This window comes from Callithrix jacchus, chromosome 15 (assembly GCF_049354715.1).
Source record: "Callithrix jacchus isolate 240 chromosome 15, calJac240_pri, whole genome shotgun sequence".
NCBI classification, from domain to species: Eukaryota; Metazoa; Chordata; class Mammalia; order Primates; family Cebidae; genus Callithrix; species Callithrix jacchus.
The window spans coordinates 81,830,109-81,851,288 of NC_133516.1; the positions used below are offsets into that span (position 1 = coordinate 81,830,109).

At 35.4% G+C, this 21,180-nt stretch overlaps 1 protein-coding gene across 22 annotated transcripts in view; it reads right to left on the reverse strand.

The window, feature by feature from the left end:
- The window catches only part of STXBP5L (syntaxin binding protein 5L), a 452,700-nt gene that overhangs the window by 202,927 nt on the left and 228,593 nt on the right, over positions 1-21,180 (reverse strand). For all 22 annotated transcript variants that reach the window (XM_078352051.1, XM_078352048.1, XM_035274086.3 and 19 more), the window contains one exon: positions 390-468. In XM_078352051.1, coding sequence (XP_078208177.1) covers positions 390-468 — 79 coding nt within the window. The remainder of the gene's footprint in view (positions 1-389; positions 469-21,180) is intronic.

Sequence of the window (21,180 nt, forward strand, 5' to 3'; positions counted from 1 at the left end):
GAATGTAAGATCTTAGCGTGCCGAGACTTGGTTATGTATTTAATTCTTTCACATGCAGTATCAATGGACATATTGCTTCTGCTTAATAAATCCTGCTACTTGTAATATGCAGGGCCAAAAGTCCTTTACTGTTAACATTAGTGTGTATAGTACTTATCTAGATGCTTAAAAGAATTCTCAAATAATTAACACTTGTAATCTGCAATATTCATAATAATCATCATCAGAGACATGTCTATTAGACAACAAAAAGTCAGTTGTTGTTAATGTAGAGGATCCACCTATATTTATAATTATATAAAACTGTAAGCAATATATTAACATTAAAGATCATCTGCCCTTATTGTCTGTGCTTCATATCCCTCTTTCCCTAAATTAAAAATGCATACCTGTTTTTGCAGGTCTTGTATTCTACTTTAAGAATTGGTTTACAAGATTCAGATTTTCTTCCTTCTTTTTGACTTTTTCCTAAAGGAAAAACACAAGATTTAATTAAATCTAATTTAAATTCTATTCATCTGTAAGAATTAAAACTTTGAAGGAATTTAAAGATAGAGGAATTATAATGTAATTGTGTGTTTGTTATAATAGGATAAACTCATGTCTATGAATCCTAATATTTTTGTTGAATTTGTAAATAATCTTTAGTTGCAATAATTATCTGCTATATAATTAATAAAGTATCTGCAAAATTATATAACTTTTATTGCTTCATATTCTTCTCATATAAATCTAATTTCATGTGGAGTTATTTTTATTATGTAAGTTTGAAGACAAAATAAGTTTAGAATTGAAGACACACACATACATTCTTATCTATATAATCAAATGTATTACTATTGCTATGGTTTGAATGTGTTCTCCAAAACGCATGTGTTGGAAACTTAATCCCCAATGCAGCAGTGTTAAGAATAGGATGTTTAAGAGGTAATTAGATCATAATGGCTTTGCTCTCATGTATGAATTAAGACAGTTATTGTGAGAATGGCTTAGTTATTATGGCAGTAGGTTTCTGATGAAAGGATTAGCTGAGCCCCCTTCCCTCTCTTGCAAATATTTCAACATGTGATACCTTCCACCTTGTTATAACACAGTAAGAAGTCCCTCATCAGATGTTGCCCCTCAATCTTGGATTTTCCAACCTCCAGAATCACGAGCCAAATAATCCTCTATGTTTATAAATTGCATAGTGCGTGGTATTCTGTTATAGCAGAATTAAATAGACTAAGACAATGATGACAATCCATACTAGAATCAATATTTTATCTACATAAAAACCCCTTTCATACAGAGAAATACTTGCTATTTAAAGCATATAATGAACTATGAAAATCATTCTATTTCCATCAAATACATTTTTTAAAACTTCCATTAGACAATGAACATAGATACTGTATTTCATAATTTTAAAAAATCATTTTAATGATGCATTTGGTTTGCATAAAATGAAAATGATAATTTCTTATAAGGGATGAGTTGTGCTGTTTAGACTCCATAAGATTTTGAATAAAGGATATAAAAGAGAAGGAAATGAAAGTGAGGCTACTTCAGCATACAACATGCTTATCTTTCTAGTTATGCTTTCAGTTTATGTCTCATTTTGATTAAATTGGCATGTGTTCCATAATGCAATGCTTGTTTCCTTTTACTTTTCATTGAGTACCCTTATTCATGTATTACAATAGTTGTTTATAGTCACATGTCTATTATGTAGAGAGAAGTTTACATGCACAAAGGTTTAAATTTTCAGATTAGCTTCAGAATGACATAAGGAAATCCAAATAGGATATCCAGGTAGTTTTATTCAACTTGTTTAAAGGGCAAGGAATTAACAAACAACAAATCGACATCTGCTGCTTGGCATTCTTTCTGAAATTGATTTTTCTTTATTTCACCCTATGTTGATTAAAGAAGAAACAAATAATATAAAATTGACCATAATCATTCACATTGTACAAAAAAATACGTATCTATGCCATATGTAAAATAAAATTGCTGACATTATATGTAGATCATAATGCCTTACAAAGAGAAGACTTGCTCAGGGACTTGTCTGAAAAATAGGGTTAAGACTGAGAAATAGATGGTTGGAGATTACTGACTTTGATAATAATATGGGAATAGAGAGAAATTAAAAAGTGACACGGCCAGGAAAGAGATTCACTCCCCTTAGTTTATATGTCTTTTCTATCTAGCACTTCACTAAATTCTCAAACCATTAATTGGACAAACAGTATCCATGCAGTCATTTGTATATATTAAGGCATTTTAATCAATATACATGAGTCATCAATTGATTTCAGTGGAAAAGAATAATTATAAAATTACTTGTTTAGCTAACATTTTCCATCGATTTCCATCTCTAACAGTTTGTTCTTGGGAGAGAATTTTTGTACTTTGATTATATGTATTGACTGTCAGTAATCGAAACATAATTAAATGTCATGTTTTTTTGTAAGAAGATTATCAACAATTACATTCCTTACTATTCCTAACATTCAGAGCACTGTGCCAAGTGTTATGATATTAAAAAACTAAATTCTGGAGGCTTAAAATTTAGTATATTAAAAATTTAGTAAAAATGACAGTAAGAGGTATTATAATGAAATGAGTGATAAGCATAAAGTGCTGCAGAAGTAGAGATTAAAACTGGTTTCATTCACAGGCCAATTCGACTAGATTAAAACATTCATGAAGGGAATTGTGAAAATAGTGTTAATGAGGTACAAAGAAGCAAATCAACTTATTTGCAATATAGACAATGGAGAGTTATGAGAAGTTTTCAAGTTAGGGAGTGATAAGTGTAAAGCAGTGTTTGAAAAATATTAATGTGACTTCATTTAATAGAGCAATTTTGAGGGTGTAAGAGACTGATGCTGGAAAAACAAGAAGGAGATTATTGCAAAAGTACAGAAGAAAAAAAACAGAAAAAAGAATGACAGACTATAAACAATCTCAAAGAAATGTGGAATACCATTAATCACAACAATATACATAATCAAAATAACAGAAGAAAAAGAAAAAAGGAATACAAAATTTTTTTTTAATACTGGCTGAAAACTTGCCTAAATTTGATGAAAATATTATCTATGCTTTCAGAAGTTCAATAAACTCCAAGTAGGATAAAGAAATTTGTACCCAGACACATCCCAGTAAACATGCTTAAAAACAAAAACAAAAAAAAAAAAAAACTTGAAAGCAGCAAGAGAAAAATGATTCCTTGTGTATAAAGGAACACTATTAACAGCTAACTTTCAGAAACAATGGAGGCTGAAAGGCAGTGGAATGTGAAATGACATATTCAAAATAGTAGAAGAAAAAATCTGTCAATCAAGAGTCTTATGTTAAGCAAAACTGTCTTTCAAAAATAAAGAGGAAATAACAATATTTCCAGATAAACAAAAACTGAGAATTTGTTGATAACAAATCTGTCTTACAAAAAATACTAAAGAAAGTTCCTCAGGCTGAAAGAGACATCAGCAAGTAATTTAAATCCACACAAAGAACAGAGTATCAGTAAAGGTATCTAGGTAGATAATTAAAATGGTATAATTGCATATTTATTCTCCAACCATTTTTTAATGCATTCAAAAACCAATTATATAAAACAATATACATAAAATTATATTGTGGAATTGTATATATATTTCCCAATAACAACACAAAAGAGGTGGGTGAGAGTAAACTTACATTAGAACAAGGAAAAAATACTAGTTGGTAATTTGAATTTACAGCAACCAATGAAGAAAACCAAGAATCACAAGCAAAAATATATTCAGATTCTATAAATATATACTTGCTCTACACTTTTGTCATTTCCTTAATAGACATATAAGATTTAATAATTATTTTATTTAAACATGTATTTTTGGATTTGTAGTACATATAGATACAACATGTATAACAAAAATGGGACAAAAAAAGAAGGGTCAGGCACAGCGACTCATGCCTGTAATCCCAGCAATTTGGGAGGCCAAGGTGGATGGATTATCTGAGGTCAAATGTTCAAGACCACTCGGGCCAACATGGTGAAACCCCGTCTCTATTAAAAATACAAAAGTTAGCTAGGCATGGTGGTACATGCCTGTAATCCCAGCTACTTGGGAGGCTGAGACATAAGAACACCTTGAACCCAGGAGGGGGCCAATATTCAACATTCTTAATAAAATTTTCAACCCAGAATTTCATATCCAGCGAAACTAAGCATCAAAAGCAGAGAAATGAAATCCTTTCCAGACAAGCAAATGTTGAAAGATTTTGTCACCACCAGGCCTGCCTTACAAGACCTCCTGAAGGAAGCACTAAATATGGAAAGAAAAAACCAGTACCGGCCACTGCAAAAACACCACAAAATATAAAGACCAATGACCCTATGAAGAAACTGCGTTCTATGGGTTTAATTGAGCATTTTAATGTTTCCATTTCATCTCCACTATTGACTTATCATTTATACTTGAAAAAATTTTAGTGATGGTCCTAGGGCTTAAAATATACATTTTAAAACTTATAACTTAAAATGTATCAGTATGCTTGCTTTGTCTCTTGAGACTGTATTTGCCTTGTCATACACCTCATAAATTTATGTGGAATGCTGAACATGTACAGGACAAGAGATATGGAGATAAATGTTTTTATGCTTGGAGATGAACTGATTTTTTTTTTCTAGTTCTTTAGTGTGAGGGTTAGCATTAATCTAGCCAGCAGTTAAACTGGGTTTGAAGTTTACTGTTACTATGGGTACCTTCAGTGCACCAAAGCTTCAAATTTCTTGAGAGATACCTGGTATTTAGGGTGTGAGGATTTTTCTCAGTCTTTGTTCCCCAGAGAGCATCTGTCTCCTACAGTTTGTCCAGTTGTATCTACTGTTATTTTTTCTCGTTACATATCATATAGCTTAAATTTTGGCAAACTGGTGTGTGAACAGTAGATACAATGTTCTCTTATTTGTACTGTGAACACATTTTTTTTGCTGGATAAGCTTCAAAAGTGTTTCTCTTCCTCTTCTGGCAGTTGTGCAGGCCTGGCATATAGTCTTTCCACTCCTCTAAAGATAGGGTTGCCTGGGGATTTTTTCCTGTTCCTCTTTCCCAGCTGCAGTGAATTTCATCCAGTGCCCTAAATTGACAGTATTGTTACTCTTCCTCCTTTAGAGGCTTTTGTCAGTAGAAAAAGTAGAGAACATTTGGCTTTGGCTGCTGTTTACTGTCTCCAGCAAGAACCCTGAAGGAAGCTTTCTCTGGATTTCTTTGTGGTTGCTTGGTAAGGTCATGGAGGAAAGTGCTGTAAGAGGGTACAAAGGCCTTATATCTATAGCCCCAGGGGATTTTATAACTTCATATTAGCTCATGTTCACTTTCAGAAATTCATTTAAAATTTTTTGCGAAATATTCCCATTGGCTTTAGTGGCCTCCAAGGGTGTTTGCCCTAAGCAAGCAAAATCTTGTTTCTCCCTGAATGCACCTTTCTCTCCCCAGATTTCAAATTACAGTTGACCCTTCAGTAACATGGTTTTAAACTGCATGGGTCAACTTATGCACAATAAGTTTTGAATAAATATATTGGAAGTTTTTGGAGATTTGAGACAATTTGAAAAAACATACAACAGTGGAAAAATATCAGAAAAAAGTAAGGAAAAGCTATGTCATGAATATGTAGAATATATATAGATAACTAGTCTATATTATCATTTACTACCATAAAATATATACAAATCTATCATAAAATATAAAATTTATTAAAACTTATAAACACAAATACAGAATGTACAGGTGCCATTTGCAGTCAAGAGAAATAAAAAAACTGTAATGATGTCGTTTTAAATCATAACTGTATAAAATTAACTATAGTCCATACTAGAATGCTGAAATAATTTCACAGCCACCTCCTATTGCTATTGCAGCAAGCTGAAGTATTGCAAATATCTGCTTAAAATGCCATGTAACACTAGTCATCTCCGCATAAGCAGTTCATCTCTACAGCAAATTGCATATCACAGCAAAAAGTGATCCTTCCGGTGCTCACATATTTTTCATTGTGTTTCGTGCAATACCAAAAACCTTAAATTGTACCACAGCACCCATAAAAAGTCCCACAAATAATGCTGGGAATGTTCCCAACAAGCAAAAAAGAGTCATGACATTACAAGAAAAACCTGAATTGTGTGGTACATATTATAAACCAAAGTCTGCAGCTGCAGTAATCCACCATTTCAGACGTGATTCATCTTGTAAAGAAATAACACAAACTTGTGATATTGATAAATACAGTATAGTACTCTAAATGTATTTTCTCTTCCTTATGATTTTCTTTTCTCTAAGTTGCTTAATTGTAAGAATACAGTATATAATACATATAACATACAAAATAGGTATTAATCGATTGTTATTTGTAAAGCTACTGGTCAACAGTAGGCTATTAGTTGTTAAGTTTTCGGGAAGTCAAAACTTACAGATTTTTTATTGCATTGGTGGGGAGCTGCTGCCCCTAAGGCCCATGTTGTTCAAGAGTCAACTGCAGTTGTTTGCAGTACCACCTGAGTTCTCTGATAAGTTTAATAAAAGTTGTTAATTTGCAATTTGTACAGCTTTTTCTTGTTGTTGCTAAAGAAAGAGCAAACACCAGCTCTGTATCTAGAAGGTGAAATCCAAACTACCTCTGGTTGTTTTTGATAAGAATTTTTAGCAGTTTAAATATCTGTATTCTCTACTTTCTTCTTTCATAACATCTTTTTATGGGGATGGATGCCAAGTGTTGTTAATTTGAAATGTATATCCTTTATAGACCAGAATTAACACATAGAAGCAAGGTTAGTTTAACATATTTCTTCATTTTAGATCAACTTTTCATTTTGGCAAAATGCAGTTTTATTAATTATACTTCATTTATGTGTGTGGAGGTGTTGATATATATTATGATTTTGTGATTTTCTTTTGTTTCTGGAGGACACTTAATTTTCTTTCTTTTTTTATTGCATTTTAGGTTGTGGGTTACATGTGCAGAACATGCAAGATAGTTGCGTAGGTACACACATGGCAGTGCGTTTTGCTGCCTTCCTCCCCTTCATCCACATTTGGAATTTCTCCCCAGGCTATCCCTCACCAGTTCCCCCCCACTGCTGTTCCCCTCTATTCCCCCCAATAGACCACATTGTGTAGTACTCCCTTCCCTGTGGCCTTGTGTTCTCATTTTTCCTCACCCGCCTATGAGTGAGAATATAAGGTATTTCATTTTCTGTTCTTGTGTCAGTTTGCTGAGGATGATGTTCTCCAGATTCATCCATGTCCCTACAAACGACATGAACTCATCATTTTTTATTGCTGCATAATATTCCATGGTGTATATGTGCCATATTTTCCCAGTCCAGTCTATCATCGATGGGCATTTGGGTTGGTTCCAGGTCTTTGCTATTGTAAACAGTGCTGCAATGAACATTCGTGTGCATGTGTCCTTATAGTAAAACGATTTGTAGTCCTTTGGATATATACCCAGTAATGGGATTGCTGGGTCAAATGGAATTTCTATTTCTAAGGCCTTGAGGAATAGCTACACTGTTTTCCACAATGGTTGAACTAATTTACACTCCCACCAACAGTGTAAAAGTGTTCCTATTTCTCCACATCCTCTCCAGCATCTGTTGTCTCCAGATTTTTTAATGATTGCCATTCTAACTGGTGTGAGATGGTATCTCAATGTGGTTTTGATTTGCATCTCTCTAATGACCAGTGATAATGAGCATTTTTTCTTATGTTTGTGGCCTCATGTATGTCTTCTTTTGTAAAGTTTCTGTTCATATCCTTTGCCCATTTTTGAATGGGCTTGTTTGTTTTTTTCTTGTAAATCTGTTTGAGTTCTTTGTAAATTCTGGATATCAGCCCTTTGTCAGATGGGTAAACTGCAAAAATTTTTTCCCATTCTGTTGGTTGCTGATTCAATCTAGCAACTGTTTCTTTTGCTGTGCAGAAGCTGTGGAGTTTGATTAGGTCCCATTTCTCTATTTTGGCTTTTGTTGCCAACACTTTTGGTGTTTTGTTCATGAAGTCCTTGCCTACTCCTATGTCCTGAATGGTTTTGCCTAGATTTCCTTCTAGGGTTTTTATGGTGCCAGGTCTTATGTTTAAGTCTTTAATCCATCTGGAGTTAATTTTAGTGTAAGGTGTCAGGAAGGGGTCCAGTTTCTGCTTTCTGCACATGGCTAGCCAGTTTTCCCAACACCATTTATTAAACAGGGAATCCTTTCCCCATTGCTTGTTTTTGTCAGGTTTATCAAAGATTGTATGGTTGTAGATATGTTGTGTTGCCTCCGATGCCTCTGTTCTGTTCCATTGGTCTATATCTCTGTTTTGGTACCAGTACCATGCTGTTTTGATTACTGTAGCCTTGTAGTATAGTTTGAAGTCCGGTACTGTGATGCCTCCTGCTGTGTTCTTTTGCATAGAATTGACTTGGCTATGCGGGCTCTCTTTTGGTTCCATATGAAGTTCAAAGTGGTTTTTTCCAGTTCTGTGAAGAAAGTCAATGGTAGCTTGATGGGGATAGCATTGAGTCTGTAAATTACTTTGGGCAGCATGGCCATTTTCACGATACTGATTCTTCCTAACCCTGAACATGGAATGTTTCTCCATCTGTTTGTGTCCTCTCTTATTTCGTTGAGCAGTGGTTTGTAGTTCTCCTTGAAGAGGTCCTTTTTGTTCCTTGTTAGTTGTATTTCTAGGTATTTTATTCTCTTTGTAGCAATTGTGAATGGCAGTTCGTTCTTGATTTGGCTCTCTTTAAGTCTGTTATTGGTGTATAGAAATGCTTGTGATTTTTGCACATTGATTTTATGTCCTGAGACTGCTGAAGTTGCTTATCAGTTTCAGGAGTTTTTGGGCTGAGGCGATGGGGTCTTCTAGGTATACTACCATGTCATCTGCAAATAGAGAAAATTTGGCTTCCTCCTTTCCTATTTGAACACTCTTTATTTATTTTTCGTGCCTGATTGCTCTATTCAATATAGTACTGGCTAGAACTTCCAGTACTATATTGAATAGGAGTGATGAGAGAAGGCATCCTTGTCTAGTGCCAGATTTCAAAAGAAATGCTTCCAGTTTTTGCCCATTCAGTATGATATTGGCTGTTGGTTTTTCATAAATAGCTTTTATTACTTTGAGATACGTCCCATCAATACTGAGTTTATTGAGGGTTTTTAGCATAAAGGGCTCTTGAATTTTGTCAAATGCTTTCTCTGCGTCAATTGAGATAATCATGTGGTTTTTGGTTTTGGTTCTGTTTATGTGGTGAATTACGTTTATAGACTTGCATATGTTGACCCAGCGTTGCATCCCCGGGAGGAATCCTACTTGGTCATGATGGATAAGTTTTTTGATGTGCTGTTGCAATTGGTTTGCCAGTATTTTATTGAAGATTTTTGCATCTATGTTTATCATGGACATTGGCCTGAAGTTTTCTTTTCTTGTTGAGTGTCTGCCAGGTTTTGGTATCAGGATGATGTTGGTCTCATAAAATGATTTGGAAAAAATTCCCTCTTTTTGGATTATTTGGAATAGTTTCAGAAGGAATGGTACCAGCTCCTCTTTGTGTGTCTGGTAGAATTCGGCTGTGAACTCATCTGGACCTGGGCTTCTTTTGTGTGGTCAGCTCTTAATTGCTGCCTCGACTTCAGATCTTTTTTTGGTCTATTCATAGTTTTGGCTTCCCCCTGGTTTAGGCTTGGGAGGACACAGGTGTCCAGGAATTTATCCATTTCTTCCAGGTTTACTAGTTTTTGCACATAGATTTGTTTGTAATATTCTCTGATGATGGTTTGAATTTCTGTGGAGGTGATTTCCCCTTTATCGTTTTTTATTGCATCTATTTGGTTATTCTCTCTTTTCTTTTTTATCGGTCTGGCTTGTGCTCTGTCTATTTTGTTGATCTTTTCAAAAATCAACAAAATCTCTTGGATTTATTGATTTTTTGAAGGGGTTTTCGTGTTTCTATCTCCTTCAGTTCTGCTCTGATCTTAGTTATTTCTTGTCTTCTGCTAGGTTTTGAGGTTTTTTGATCTTGCTCCTCTAGCTCTTTAAATTTTGTTAATAGGGCGTCAATTTTTGATCTCTCCACTCTTCTCATATGGGCACTTATTGCTATATATTTTCCTCTGAAGACTGCTTTAAATGTGTCCCAGATATTCTGGTATGTTTTGTCTTCGTTCTCGTTGCTTTCAAAGAACTTCTTTATTTCTGTCTTCATTGTTTATCCAGTCAACATTCAAGAGCCAGTTATTCAGTTTCCATGAAGCTGTGTGGTTCTGAGTTAGTTTCTGAATTCTGAGTTCTAACTTGATTGCACTATAATCTGAGAGACTGTTTGTTATGATTTCAGTTTTGCATTTGCTAAGGAGTGCTTTACTTCCAATTATGTGGTCAATTTTAGAGTAGGTGTGATGTGGTGCTGAGAAGAATGTATATTCTGTTGATTTGGGGTGGAGAGTTCTGTAAATGTCTATCAGGTTTGCTTGTTCCAGGTCTGAGTTCAAGCCCTGGATATCCTTGTTAATTTTGTGTCTGGTTGATCTGTCTAATATTGACAGTGGAGTGTTAAAGTCTCCCTCTATTATTGTGTGGGAGTCTAAGTCTCTTTATCGGTTGTTAAGAACTTGCCTTATATATCTGGGTGCTCCTAAATTAGGTCCATATATATTTGGAATCATTAGCTCTTCTTGTTGTATCGATCCTTTTACCATGTGTAATGACCTTCTTTGTCTCTTTTGATCTTTGTTGCTTTGAAGTCTATTTTATCAGAGATGAGAATTGCAACTCCTGCTTTTTTTTGCTGTCCATTTGCTTGGTAAATCTTCCTCCATCCCTTTATTTTGAGCCTTTGTGTATCCTTTCATGTGAGATGGGTTTTCTGGATACAGCAAACCAATGGGTTTTGGTTTTTTATCCAATTTGCCAGTCTGTGCCTTTTGATTGGTGCATTTAGTCCATTTACATTTAGGGTTAATATTGTTATGTGTGAATTTGATACTGCCATTTTGATGCTAGCTGGCTGTATTGCCCATTAGTAGATGCAGATTCTTCATTTTATTGATGCTCTTTATCATTTGGTATGTTTTTGGAGAAGCTGGTACTGGTTGTTCCTTTCTATGTGTAGTGCCTCTTTCAGGAGCTCTTGTAAAGCAGGCCTGGTGGTGACAAAATCTCTGAGAACTTGCTTGTTTGCAAAGGATTCTATTTTTCCTTCACTTATGAAGCTCAGTTTGGCTGAATATGAAATTCTGGGTTGAAAGTTCTTTTCTTTAAGGATGTTGAATATTGGCCCCCACTCTCTTCTGGCTTGTAGAGTTTCTGCTGAGAGATCTGGTGTGAGTCTGATGGGCTTCCCTTTGTGGGTGACCAAACATTTCTCTCTGGCTGTACTTAGTATTTTCTCCTTCATTTCAACCCTGGTGAACCTGATGATTATGTGCCTTGTGGTTGCTCTTCTTGCGGAATATCTTTGTGGTGTTCTCTGTATTTCCTGGACTTGAATATTGGCCTGCCTCACTAGTTTGGGGAAATTTTCCTGGATAATATCCTGAAGAGTATTTTCCAGCTTGAATTCATTCTCTTCATCACATTCTGGTACACCTATCAAACGTAGGTCGGGTCTCTTCACATAGTCCCACATTTCTTGGAGACTTTGTTTATTCCTTTTTGCGCTTATTTCTCTAGTCTTGCCTTCTCATTTTATTTCATTGAGTTGATCTTTGACTTCTGATATTCTTTGTTCTTCTTGGTCAAGTTGGCTGTTGAAACTTGTGCGTGCTTCACGAAGTTCTGGTGTTGTGTTTTTCAGCTCCTTCAATTCATTTATATTCCTTTCTAAGTTATCCATTCTTGTTATCATTTCCTTGAATCTTTTTTCAAGATTCTTCGTTTCTTTGCATTGATTTAGAACATGTTCTTTTAGCTCATGGAAGTTTCTCATTTTCCACCTTCTGAAGTCTGATTCTGTCATTTCATCACACTCATTCTCCATCCAGCTTTGTTCCCTTGCTGGTGAGGAGTTTTGGTCCTTTGGAGGAGGCGAGGTGTTTTGGTTTTGGGTATTTTCCTCCTTTTTGCACTGGTTTCTTCCCATATTTGTGGATTTATCCACCTGTCATATGAGTAGCTGCTGACTTTTCAATTGGGTCTCTGAGTGGACGCCCAGATTGTTGATGATGAAGCATTTCTGTTAGTTTTCCTTCTAACAGTCTAGCCCCTCTGCTGTATGACTGCTGAGGTCCACTCCAGACCCTGCTTGTCTGGGGTACACCTGTAGCAGCTGTGGGACAGTGAGGGATGCTACCAGTTTCTTCTGCTATCTTTGTCCCAGAATGATGCCCGCCAAATGTCAGTCTGATCAGTCCTTTTTGAGGTGACTCTTTGGATATATAGGGGTCAGGGGGCTGCTTGAGGTGATGGTCTGTACTTTATAGGAGCTCAAGTGCTGAGCTGTGAGCTCCGTCATTCATTCAGGGCTGTTAGGCAGGTGCGTTTAAGTCTGCTGCAGCAGAACTTATAAAACCTTTTTTTTTCCTCAGATGCTCTGTCTCAGGGAGTTAGGGCTTTCTTTATGGGTATCTGTTGCACTGTCCTGCCCAGCTAGGAGGCAGTTTAGTCACTATTTGCCTGCCGAGGCTCTGCCCCACTACTGTGGGCTCCGCCCTTTTGCCATGGGCTCTGCCCTGTTGCTGTGGGCTCTGCCCTGCTGTCATGGGCTCCTCCCTATTGGCAGAGTCTCTCTGTTATGGCAGGTTGCCTCAGCAATGGCAGGCTGCATCAGCAATGGGAGTGTACCTCAGTAGGGGCGGAATGCCTCAGTAATGGTGGGCACTCATTCCCCACCGAGCTGCACCATCCTGGATTCAGCTGTGCTGGCAGTGAAACTCTCAACCAGAGCGTTTTAAATCACCATTTTGTTTGTTCCTGTGGGGGTGGAACCTGCCGGGCCTGATCACCTGGCTCCCTGCCTCAGAGCCCTTTTTCTATTTTTTTTTTAAGTTGAACAGTTGATTCTCTCCTAGGTGTTTCAGTTGCCTGCTGATAGGGCACTGGGATCTCTGTGATTTCCCGTGCAGCGACCCACTGTGCTGGCTCAAATGTTGCTTCCCAGGCATCTCCTGGTCTGGCTCACTGTCCAAGTCCCGTTTAATCAGATGGATATGCTAATCTGCCCTCCCAAATCTCAGGTTGCTGGTTTAACAGGGCACCCAGACCAGTGCATTTTTGTGCGGAGTGCCGCTGCACTGCAGTGCTGGCCGAAACAGCCATGCCAGCATCCCGTGTCTCTCCTACATCTGGGAATTTCCCCATTCTGTGGGCAACAAAGATCTGTCTGGAAATGCAGCTTGAACTCACCCTCTGCGCCTTCACTGAGAGCTGCAATCCTGAGTTGCTGCTACCACGCCATCTTCAGAAGTCTCCCCGATTTATTCTTAAGAATGAGTCTCATTCTGTTGCCCAGGCTGGAGTCAGGACACTTAATTTTCAATGCTTGCTTCCTTCTTTCTCTTTACTACTTGGCCTCCAAGAGTCATATCCTCCTTTATTTCAGAAATGGTATCCTCTGAAGACTGCTAATTCTGGTCTTGTATATTTTTAGGCTCTTTTTTGTTTTTCTGAATACTTTTATTTTGATATAGAATTAAGGAAATTTTACTAAAAAAAACCTCTTCTACATCATTTAACCATATTGCCTAATTATCTCCACAATTGTCTTGTTGTGGAAAATCACATTCTTTCTCTTTATATACTATTATTTCACTTCTGAGCTATCTGAGAATAAGTTGCAGCTATTGTGTCCTTTCATCTCTAAATGAGTCAGAGAAATAAGAGAAAAACCGCTTTGAAGAAAAGCTTCCAAAATCCTCAGTCTAATCCTAGTCTACGTATTTATATCAAGCAATGAGCTTTCAACCCAGTATCATTACACTAAAAGGCAGTTGTTAGACACTATGATTAAAAATCAGCAGAAACAATAAACAGCTTTATACTTTCAATAACTACAGTCATTGGAATAGTTAGACCCAGAATATAGAATATGTGCATACATAATGATTAAAGTATTATTCCAAAGACCAAACAATTATTAGATTTACAAATTATGAATCTGTAAAATTCTAATCTGCAAAATTAACTTTAGAAATAAAAATAACAGAAATTTAAAAAAATTATTTCACAAAAAGCAGAATGTACATAACAAGAAAAAATTAGTGAAAGAAGTTATATCTGAAAAAAATTACTCAGAATGCAGTACAGAAAAGCAAGGAGACAGAAAAAAAATTATATTGAAATATATGAAAACCAGGCACAGTGACCCATGCCTGTAATCCCAGCACTTCAGGAGGCTGAGGTTGGAGGATCATTTGAGCCAAGGAGTTTGAAATCAGCCCAGGCAACATGGATAAAACCTGTGTCTACAAAAACTACAACATTTAGCTAGGTGTGATGGCACACACCTGTAGTCACAGCTACTTGGGAGGGTGAGGAGGGAGGATCATTTGTGCCCAAGAAGCAGAGGTTGCAGTGAGCTGGGATCACACCACTGCACTCCAGCCTGGGTGACTGAGCCAGATCCTATCTCAAAAGAAAAGACAAGAAAAGAAAAGAGAAAAGAAAAGCTTAATATGTCTAAAATACATTCAAGAAGAGAATAGAGTGAAATGGGGTAATAGTTAAAGAGAAAATAGCAGTAACTGGCTGGGCAGGGTGGCTCATGCTTGTAATCCCAGCATTTTGGGAGGCTAAGGCTGGAGGATCACGAAGTCAGGGGGGTGAGACCAATGTGGCCAACATGGTGAAACCCCGTCTCTACTAAAAATACAAAAATTAGCCAGTGCAGTGGCATGTGCCTGTAGTCCTAGCTACTCGGGAGGCTGAGGCAGGAGAATCGCTTGAACCTGGGAGGCGGAGGTTGTAATGAGCCTAGACTGTGCCACTGCACTACAGCCTGTGCGGCAGAGCAGAACTCCATCTCCAAAAATAAAAAAAAAGAAAGAAAGAAAAAGAAAATAGCAGTAACTTTTCATGACAAATAAAAAATATAAATCTATAGATCAAAAATACCCAATGTATTCCAAAGTGAGACAAGCCAAGTATAAACAGGTCCCCGGAAAATCTCCAACTGGGCTGCACTGGGAAGAATGCACACTGGGGTGGAACCTTAGGAAGTTCCCACAATTTGCAGTAGGGAGGAGCCTGACCTCTCCTGTTTGGGGGTGGGAACCTGGGATTCAATCTATTAGACAGGAAGCCTGTTAGCAGGACTTGCTTTGCGAAGAGTTTCTGTTTCCCTCTTCACCCAATAAACCCTGCCCTTCTCACCCTTCAAAGTGTCTGCGAGTCTAATATTTCATTGTCGTGTGACAAGAACTGGTTTTTCCTACAACAAAAGCAGGATAAGGAAAAGATGTCCAACATAGACAAACTTTAGTTTATGGATAAAATTGTAATAGAAGTAACAGAAAAGATGAATCACCACAAAATAATGAAAATTGTATGACAGAATACTTCCAGCAATAAAATGGTAGCCTGGCAAAAGTTGTATATCATCATAGTGCCAAGGAAAAATCGTTTTCAAGGCAGAATTATATATATGCAGATAAAACATCTTTCAATAATGTGGATGAAATGAAGGCATTTAGAGATTAACAAAAAAAAAAAGAAAAGAAAAGAAAAAGCATTCATATATAAACTAAAGGAACTTCCAAACTTTTAATGCATATACTTTTTTTTTAACCTTACCTAGAACTGAAACACTTGGTTTTTAAAAATAAATTTTATTGTATATATTTAAGGTATACAACATGATGTTCTGGAATCCACATAGATGGTAAACAAGTGAAACAAATAAACATATTCATTATCTCACGTATTTAACCATTTTTTGGCAGTAAAAGCAGCTAAAATTTGTAGCAGAAATCTCAAATACAATTTTATTAACTTTAGTCTTTATTTTGTTATTATTAGATTTCAACTTGCTCATCTATATATGTTACTTTGTATCCTCTGACCTACATCTCCGTTTTCTCCCCCAACCCCTCCTGCCCCTGGTAAAGCACTGTTTTATTCCCTATCTCAGTATATTTGACTTTTTAAAAAATTTCACGTGAGACAATGCAGTAATTTTCCTTCTGTGTCTAGCTTATTTCACTTAGCATAATGTCCTCCAGGTTCATCTATGTTGTGGCAAATGACAGGGATCTTTCTTTTTTAAGGCTACATAATATTACATTGTATTTAAATACCTTGGTTTTTCTATCTATATATCAGTCAACAGACACTTAGGCTGTTTCCATATCTTGATTATTGTGGATATTGTCATGAACACCGGAGTGCAGATATAAGGTAGTTATTTCATTTCCTTCAGGTATATAACCATAAGAGAGATTGCTGGTTTCTATCTTAGTTCTATTTTTAATTGCTTTAGGAACCTCCATACTCTATTTCATAAGAACTGTGTCAATCTACATTCCCACCAATAGTTTACAGAGATTCCCTTTTCGATAGCTGCCAACATTTGTTAACTCTTGACTTTTTGATAACAGCAAATCTAATAGGTGTGAGATGATTTCTCACAGTGGTTTTAATTGGCATTTCCCTGATCATAAATGATGTTGAGCACTTTTCACATAGGTATTGGCCATTTTTATGTCTTCTTTGGGGAATGTGTATTCAGGTCCTTCGTTCATTTTTTTAATGGAGTTATAGAGAGATAGAAAAAGATTAGTGATTGCCTAGGACTGGAGGAGTGGGGATGGAAACGAAGTGCTAGCAGGTATGGGGTTTTTTGGGGGTGGTGATTAAAATGATCTAAATTTATTAAATGATTAAAATAATTGTGTTGATAATTGCACAACTATGAATATATTTTTAAAAACCATTCAAGTTTATACTTCAAATTGCTCTTGTGAACTATATCTCAATAAACCTGTTTTTTAAAGAATGAAGTTTAAGCTCTCCAAAGTATAGCAGAAAATTTAGAACAAAATCTATTACTGTCACTTATCTCTCAGAATTTATAGTTTAACATTCTCTTTTAGAGTCTTTAGATTCTTTATTTTCATGCTTACCATCTCAGGTTAAATTTAAAAAAAAAAATCTGACATATACAATATTTTATTTATTTCAGTAAGAATTAGGGCATCAAATCTTCCAAACTGCCAGTAATTAACCATTACTTCTTGTTTAAATAATTTTCATATTATGTTCATCTTTGCTACATATTAGCTCATCTAATTTTGAAAGTCCTGTAATTATTTTTTTTAAATTATTTATTAAACCTTAAGTTCTGGGATACATGTACAGAATGTGCAGGTTTGTTACAAAGGTATACATGTGCTATTACGGTTTGCTGCACTCATCAACCCATCATCTAGATTTTAAGTCCTGCATGCATCAGGTATTTGTTCTAACGCTCTCCCTCCCATAGGCCATCACCCCTGACAGGCCCCAATATGTGATGTTCCCCTCCCTGTGCCCATGTGTGCTCATTGTTAAACTCCAACTTATGAGTGAGAACATGCGGTATTTGGTTTTCTGTTCCCGTGTTAGCTTGCTGAGATTAATGGTTTACAGCTTCATCCATGTCCCTGCAAAGGATATGAACTCATTTTTTTATGGCTGCAGGGTCATTTTCTTTATTGATGAGCATTTGGGTTGGTTCCAAGCCTTTGTTACTGTAAATAGAGCTGCAGTAAACATACGTGTGCATGTGTCTTTATAGAAAAATGGTTTATAATCCTTTGGGTATATACCCAGTATTAGAATTGCTGGGTCAAATGGTGTTTCTGGTTCTAGATCCTTGAGGAATCTCCATACTCCACAATGGCTGAACTAATTTACACTCCCACCAACAGTGTGTAAGCATTCCTATTTCTCCACAACCTCTCCAGAATCTGTTGTTTCCTCACTTTTTAATGATTGCCATTCTAACTGGAATGAGATGGTAGCTCACTGTGATTTTGATTTGCGTTTCTCTAGTGACCAGTGATAACAAGCTTTTTTTCTTATGTTTGTTGGCTGCATAAATGTCTTCTTTTGAGAAGCATCTGTTCATATCCATTGCCCACTTTTTGATGGGGTTGTTTTTGTTCCTTGTAAATTTGTTTAAGTTCCTTGTAGATTCTGTACATTAGCCCTTTGTCAGATGGACAGATTGCAAAAATTTTCTCCCATTCTGTAGGTTGCCTGTTTATTCTGATGATATTTTCTTCTGCTGTGCAGAAGGTCTTTAATTAGATCATTTGTCAATTTTGATTTTTGTCAATTTTGATTTGCTTTTGGCGTTTTACTCATGAAATCTTTGCCCATGCCTATGTCCTGAATGGCATTGCCTAGGTTTTCTTCTAGGGTTTTTATGGTTTTAGGTTTTACATATAAGTCTTTAATTCATCCTGAGTTAATTTTTGTATAAGGTATAAAGAAGGGCACCAGTTACAGTTTTCTGAACATGGCTAGCCAGTTTTCTCAGCACCATTTGTTAAATCCTTTCCCCATTGCTTATTTTTTGTCAGGGAAAACCCTGTAATTATTTTTCTTGGGAACAAATTGAATTTACAAAATAATATGACACAATATATAAAGAGGAAGCAAAATTTAAGCTACTACAGATTCCTCATTCAGAAGTTATGGAAGACAGAAGATCATGTAAAGTGTTTATCACCTTAAAATCAAAACACACATGCACACACAAACTGTCAGTTCAGAAATCTAAATCCAGGAAAAATGGCCTCCAAAAAAGGAAAGCCAAAAAAAAAAAGGTAAAACAAAACAAAAATGAACTTCCAGATGAAGGAATCTTCATGAATTCATTTCCACTAGGCCTATAAGAAAAATTAAATAATGTTCTTGTATCTTCAGGAACAAATGAAAATGATAAATAGCAAAGAAAATCAACATCTTTCTAATATTGAATCTACTATGCATACGTATGGTATGTTCTTAATTTATTCAAGTTTCTCTTGTATGTTCCTTATTAGAAATAATACTTTACATGTACGTTAAGGTTTATTCCCATGTATTCTTTTGGGTGCTGTGATCTAAAATGATTCTAGTCATCCATTATATTTTGTTTGTTTTGTGTACAGAATTCTACTGTTACATATAATAGTTTTCCTAATTCATTTTTGTGTTGTGTTGTATAATTGTATTATGAAAAAGTAACTAAAATTTTGAATACTCTTTCTAAATTTTTAAATATATTTCATTTTCAAGTCTAATAATATTGGCTAGTATTTCCAGGAACATGTTAAATAAAAGTGGTAATTGTGGACACCCCTGGCCTGTCTGAGCAAATGTTTCACTATTAAGTGTTTGATAGGATTTGGTTTAATATCATATATGTAGGCATGTGTTGTATATGTATGTGTGTATATATGCATGTATAACTGGGAGCACTGCAATTGAAAAATACATATTTGAAATCAGTAAAGAGGAAAAATCAATGTCTCCAGCACCAGCAGCCACCAGCTATAAGAACAATGCCATCAACGGTGCTAAGCTTAAGTGAAATAAGTGATGATCCAGTAAATTATATATCACATATATATATAATATATATATATGAAGGTTGGTAGACCTTTAACAAAATGAACTTGAAAAAACTAAGCCTAGACATAAAGTAGTCAAATTGCTGAAAATAAAAGATATCCCACAAAATTTTGAAAGCAACTGGAGAAAAATGACATATTATGTAAAGAGGAAGCAAAATTCAAGCTACTACAGATTCCTCATTCAGAAATTATGAAAGGCAGAGATCATGTAAAGTGTTCATCACCTTAAAACCAAAACACACATGTGCACACAAACTGTCAGTTCAGATACCTAAATCCAGGAAAAATGGCCTCCATAAAAGGAAAGCAAAACAAAACAAAACAAAATGAACTTACATAAAAAGAAAGCTACATGAATTCATTTCCAGTAGACCTACAAGAAAAATTACATACTGCTCTTGTATTTTCAGGAACAAATGAAAATGATTAATAGCAAAGAAATTCAAAGACTGTTTTTCCTCTTAATTAAAAAAAGATGTGACTATTTAAACACAAATTATAACAATATATTTAGATGTACTATATGATAACTGTAGCATAAAGGAGAGTAAAGGAAGAGAAATAGATCTCTACATGGTTGCAAGATTTGTACATTTTATGTGAAGTGTTACAATGTTATCTCTATTCAATCTCATCAGTAACTACATTTAATGTTAGTAGATTGATCTCTGTGACTAGATAAAAAGCACAAGACCCAACTATGGTTATCCCCAGTATCTTGTTGGTTCCAGGACTCCCCCTCCTATACCCAAATCTACAGAGATGCTTAAGTCTGTTATGTAAAATGACATCATATTTGTATACAATGTACACATGTTCTCCTGTATACTTTATATCATCTCTAGATTACTTACATGCAATACAATGTGACATTATGCAAATCATTGTGATACTGTATTATTTCTTTTTATTTGTATTATTTTAAATTTTTGTATTTTTAATTGTTTTTTCTCAGAATATTTTGTTCTTTGGTTTTGTTGAATCCAAGGGTGAAGAACCTGTGGATATAAAAGATGGACTATGCTCTTTATAGGAGATGTAATGGATGCCTAATAATAGATCCCCAAAATACATAGAGCAAAAATGAGCAGAATTAAAGTTAGAATTATACACTTCTATAATCATATTAAGAAATTTAATAGCACTCTCTCAGCAATTGATAGCACTAAACAAGTGTCAGTTTAATTACAGGGAATCTGAAAAATACCATGAACTACCTTGACCTATTTGTTTCTTAAAGTACGTAAAACAGAAATGAACAGAATTACAAAGGAAAAGCCATTATAAGAGAAATGTTAACTCACTTCTCTAAGAATTAAAATATCAAACAAAAAGTTAGCAAAGATTTAAACTGTACAAAATGAAAAGCATTATAAAAACAATGAAAATCCATAATAAAAACATGTTTAGAAATTGAGGCTGGGTATGGTCATTCACACCTGTAATTCTGGAACTTTGTGAAGCCAAGACCTCACTCGAGGACCAGCCTGGGCAACATAGCAAGACTCATCTTTTATTAATAATAATAACACAAATAATAAAAATAAACATGATTAGAAATTAGAATGCATATGTCTAAATAATTAATGGGTCAAAGAAGAATTATAGAAGGAATTGTA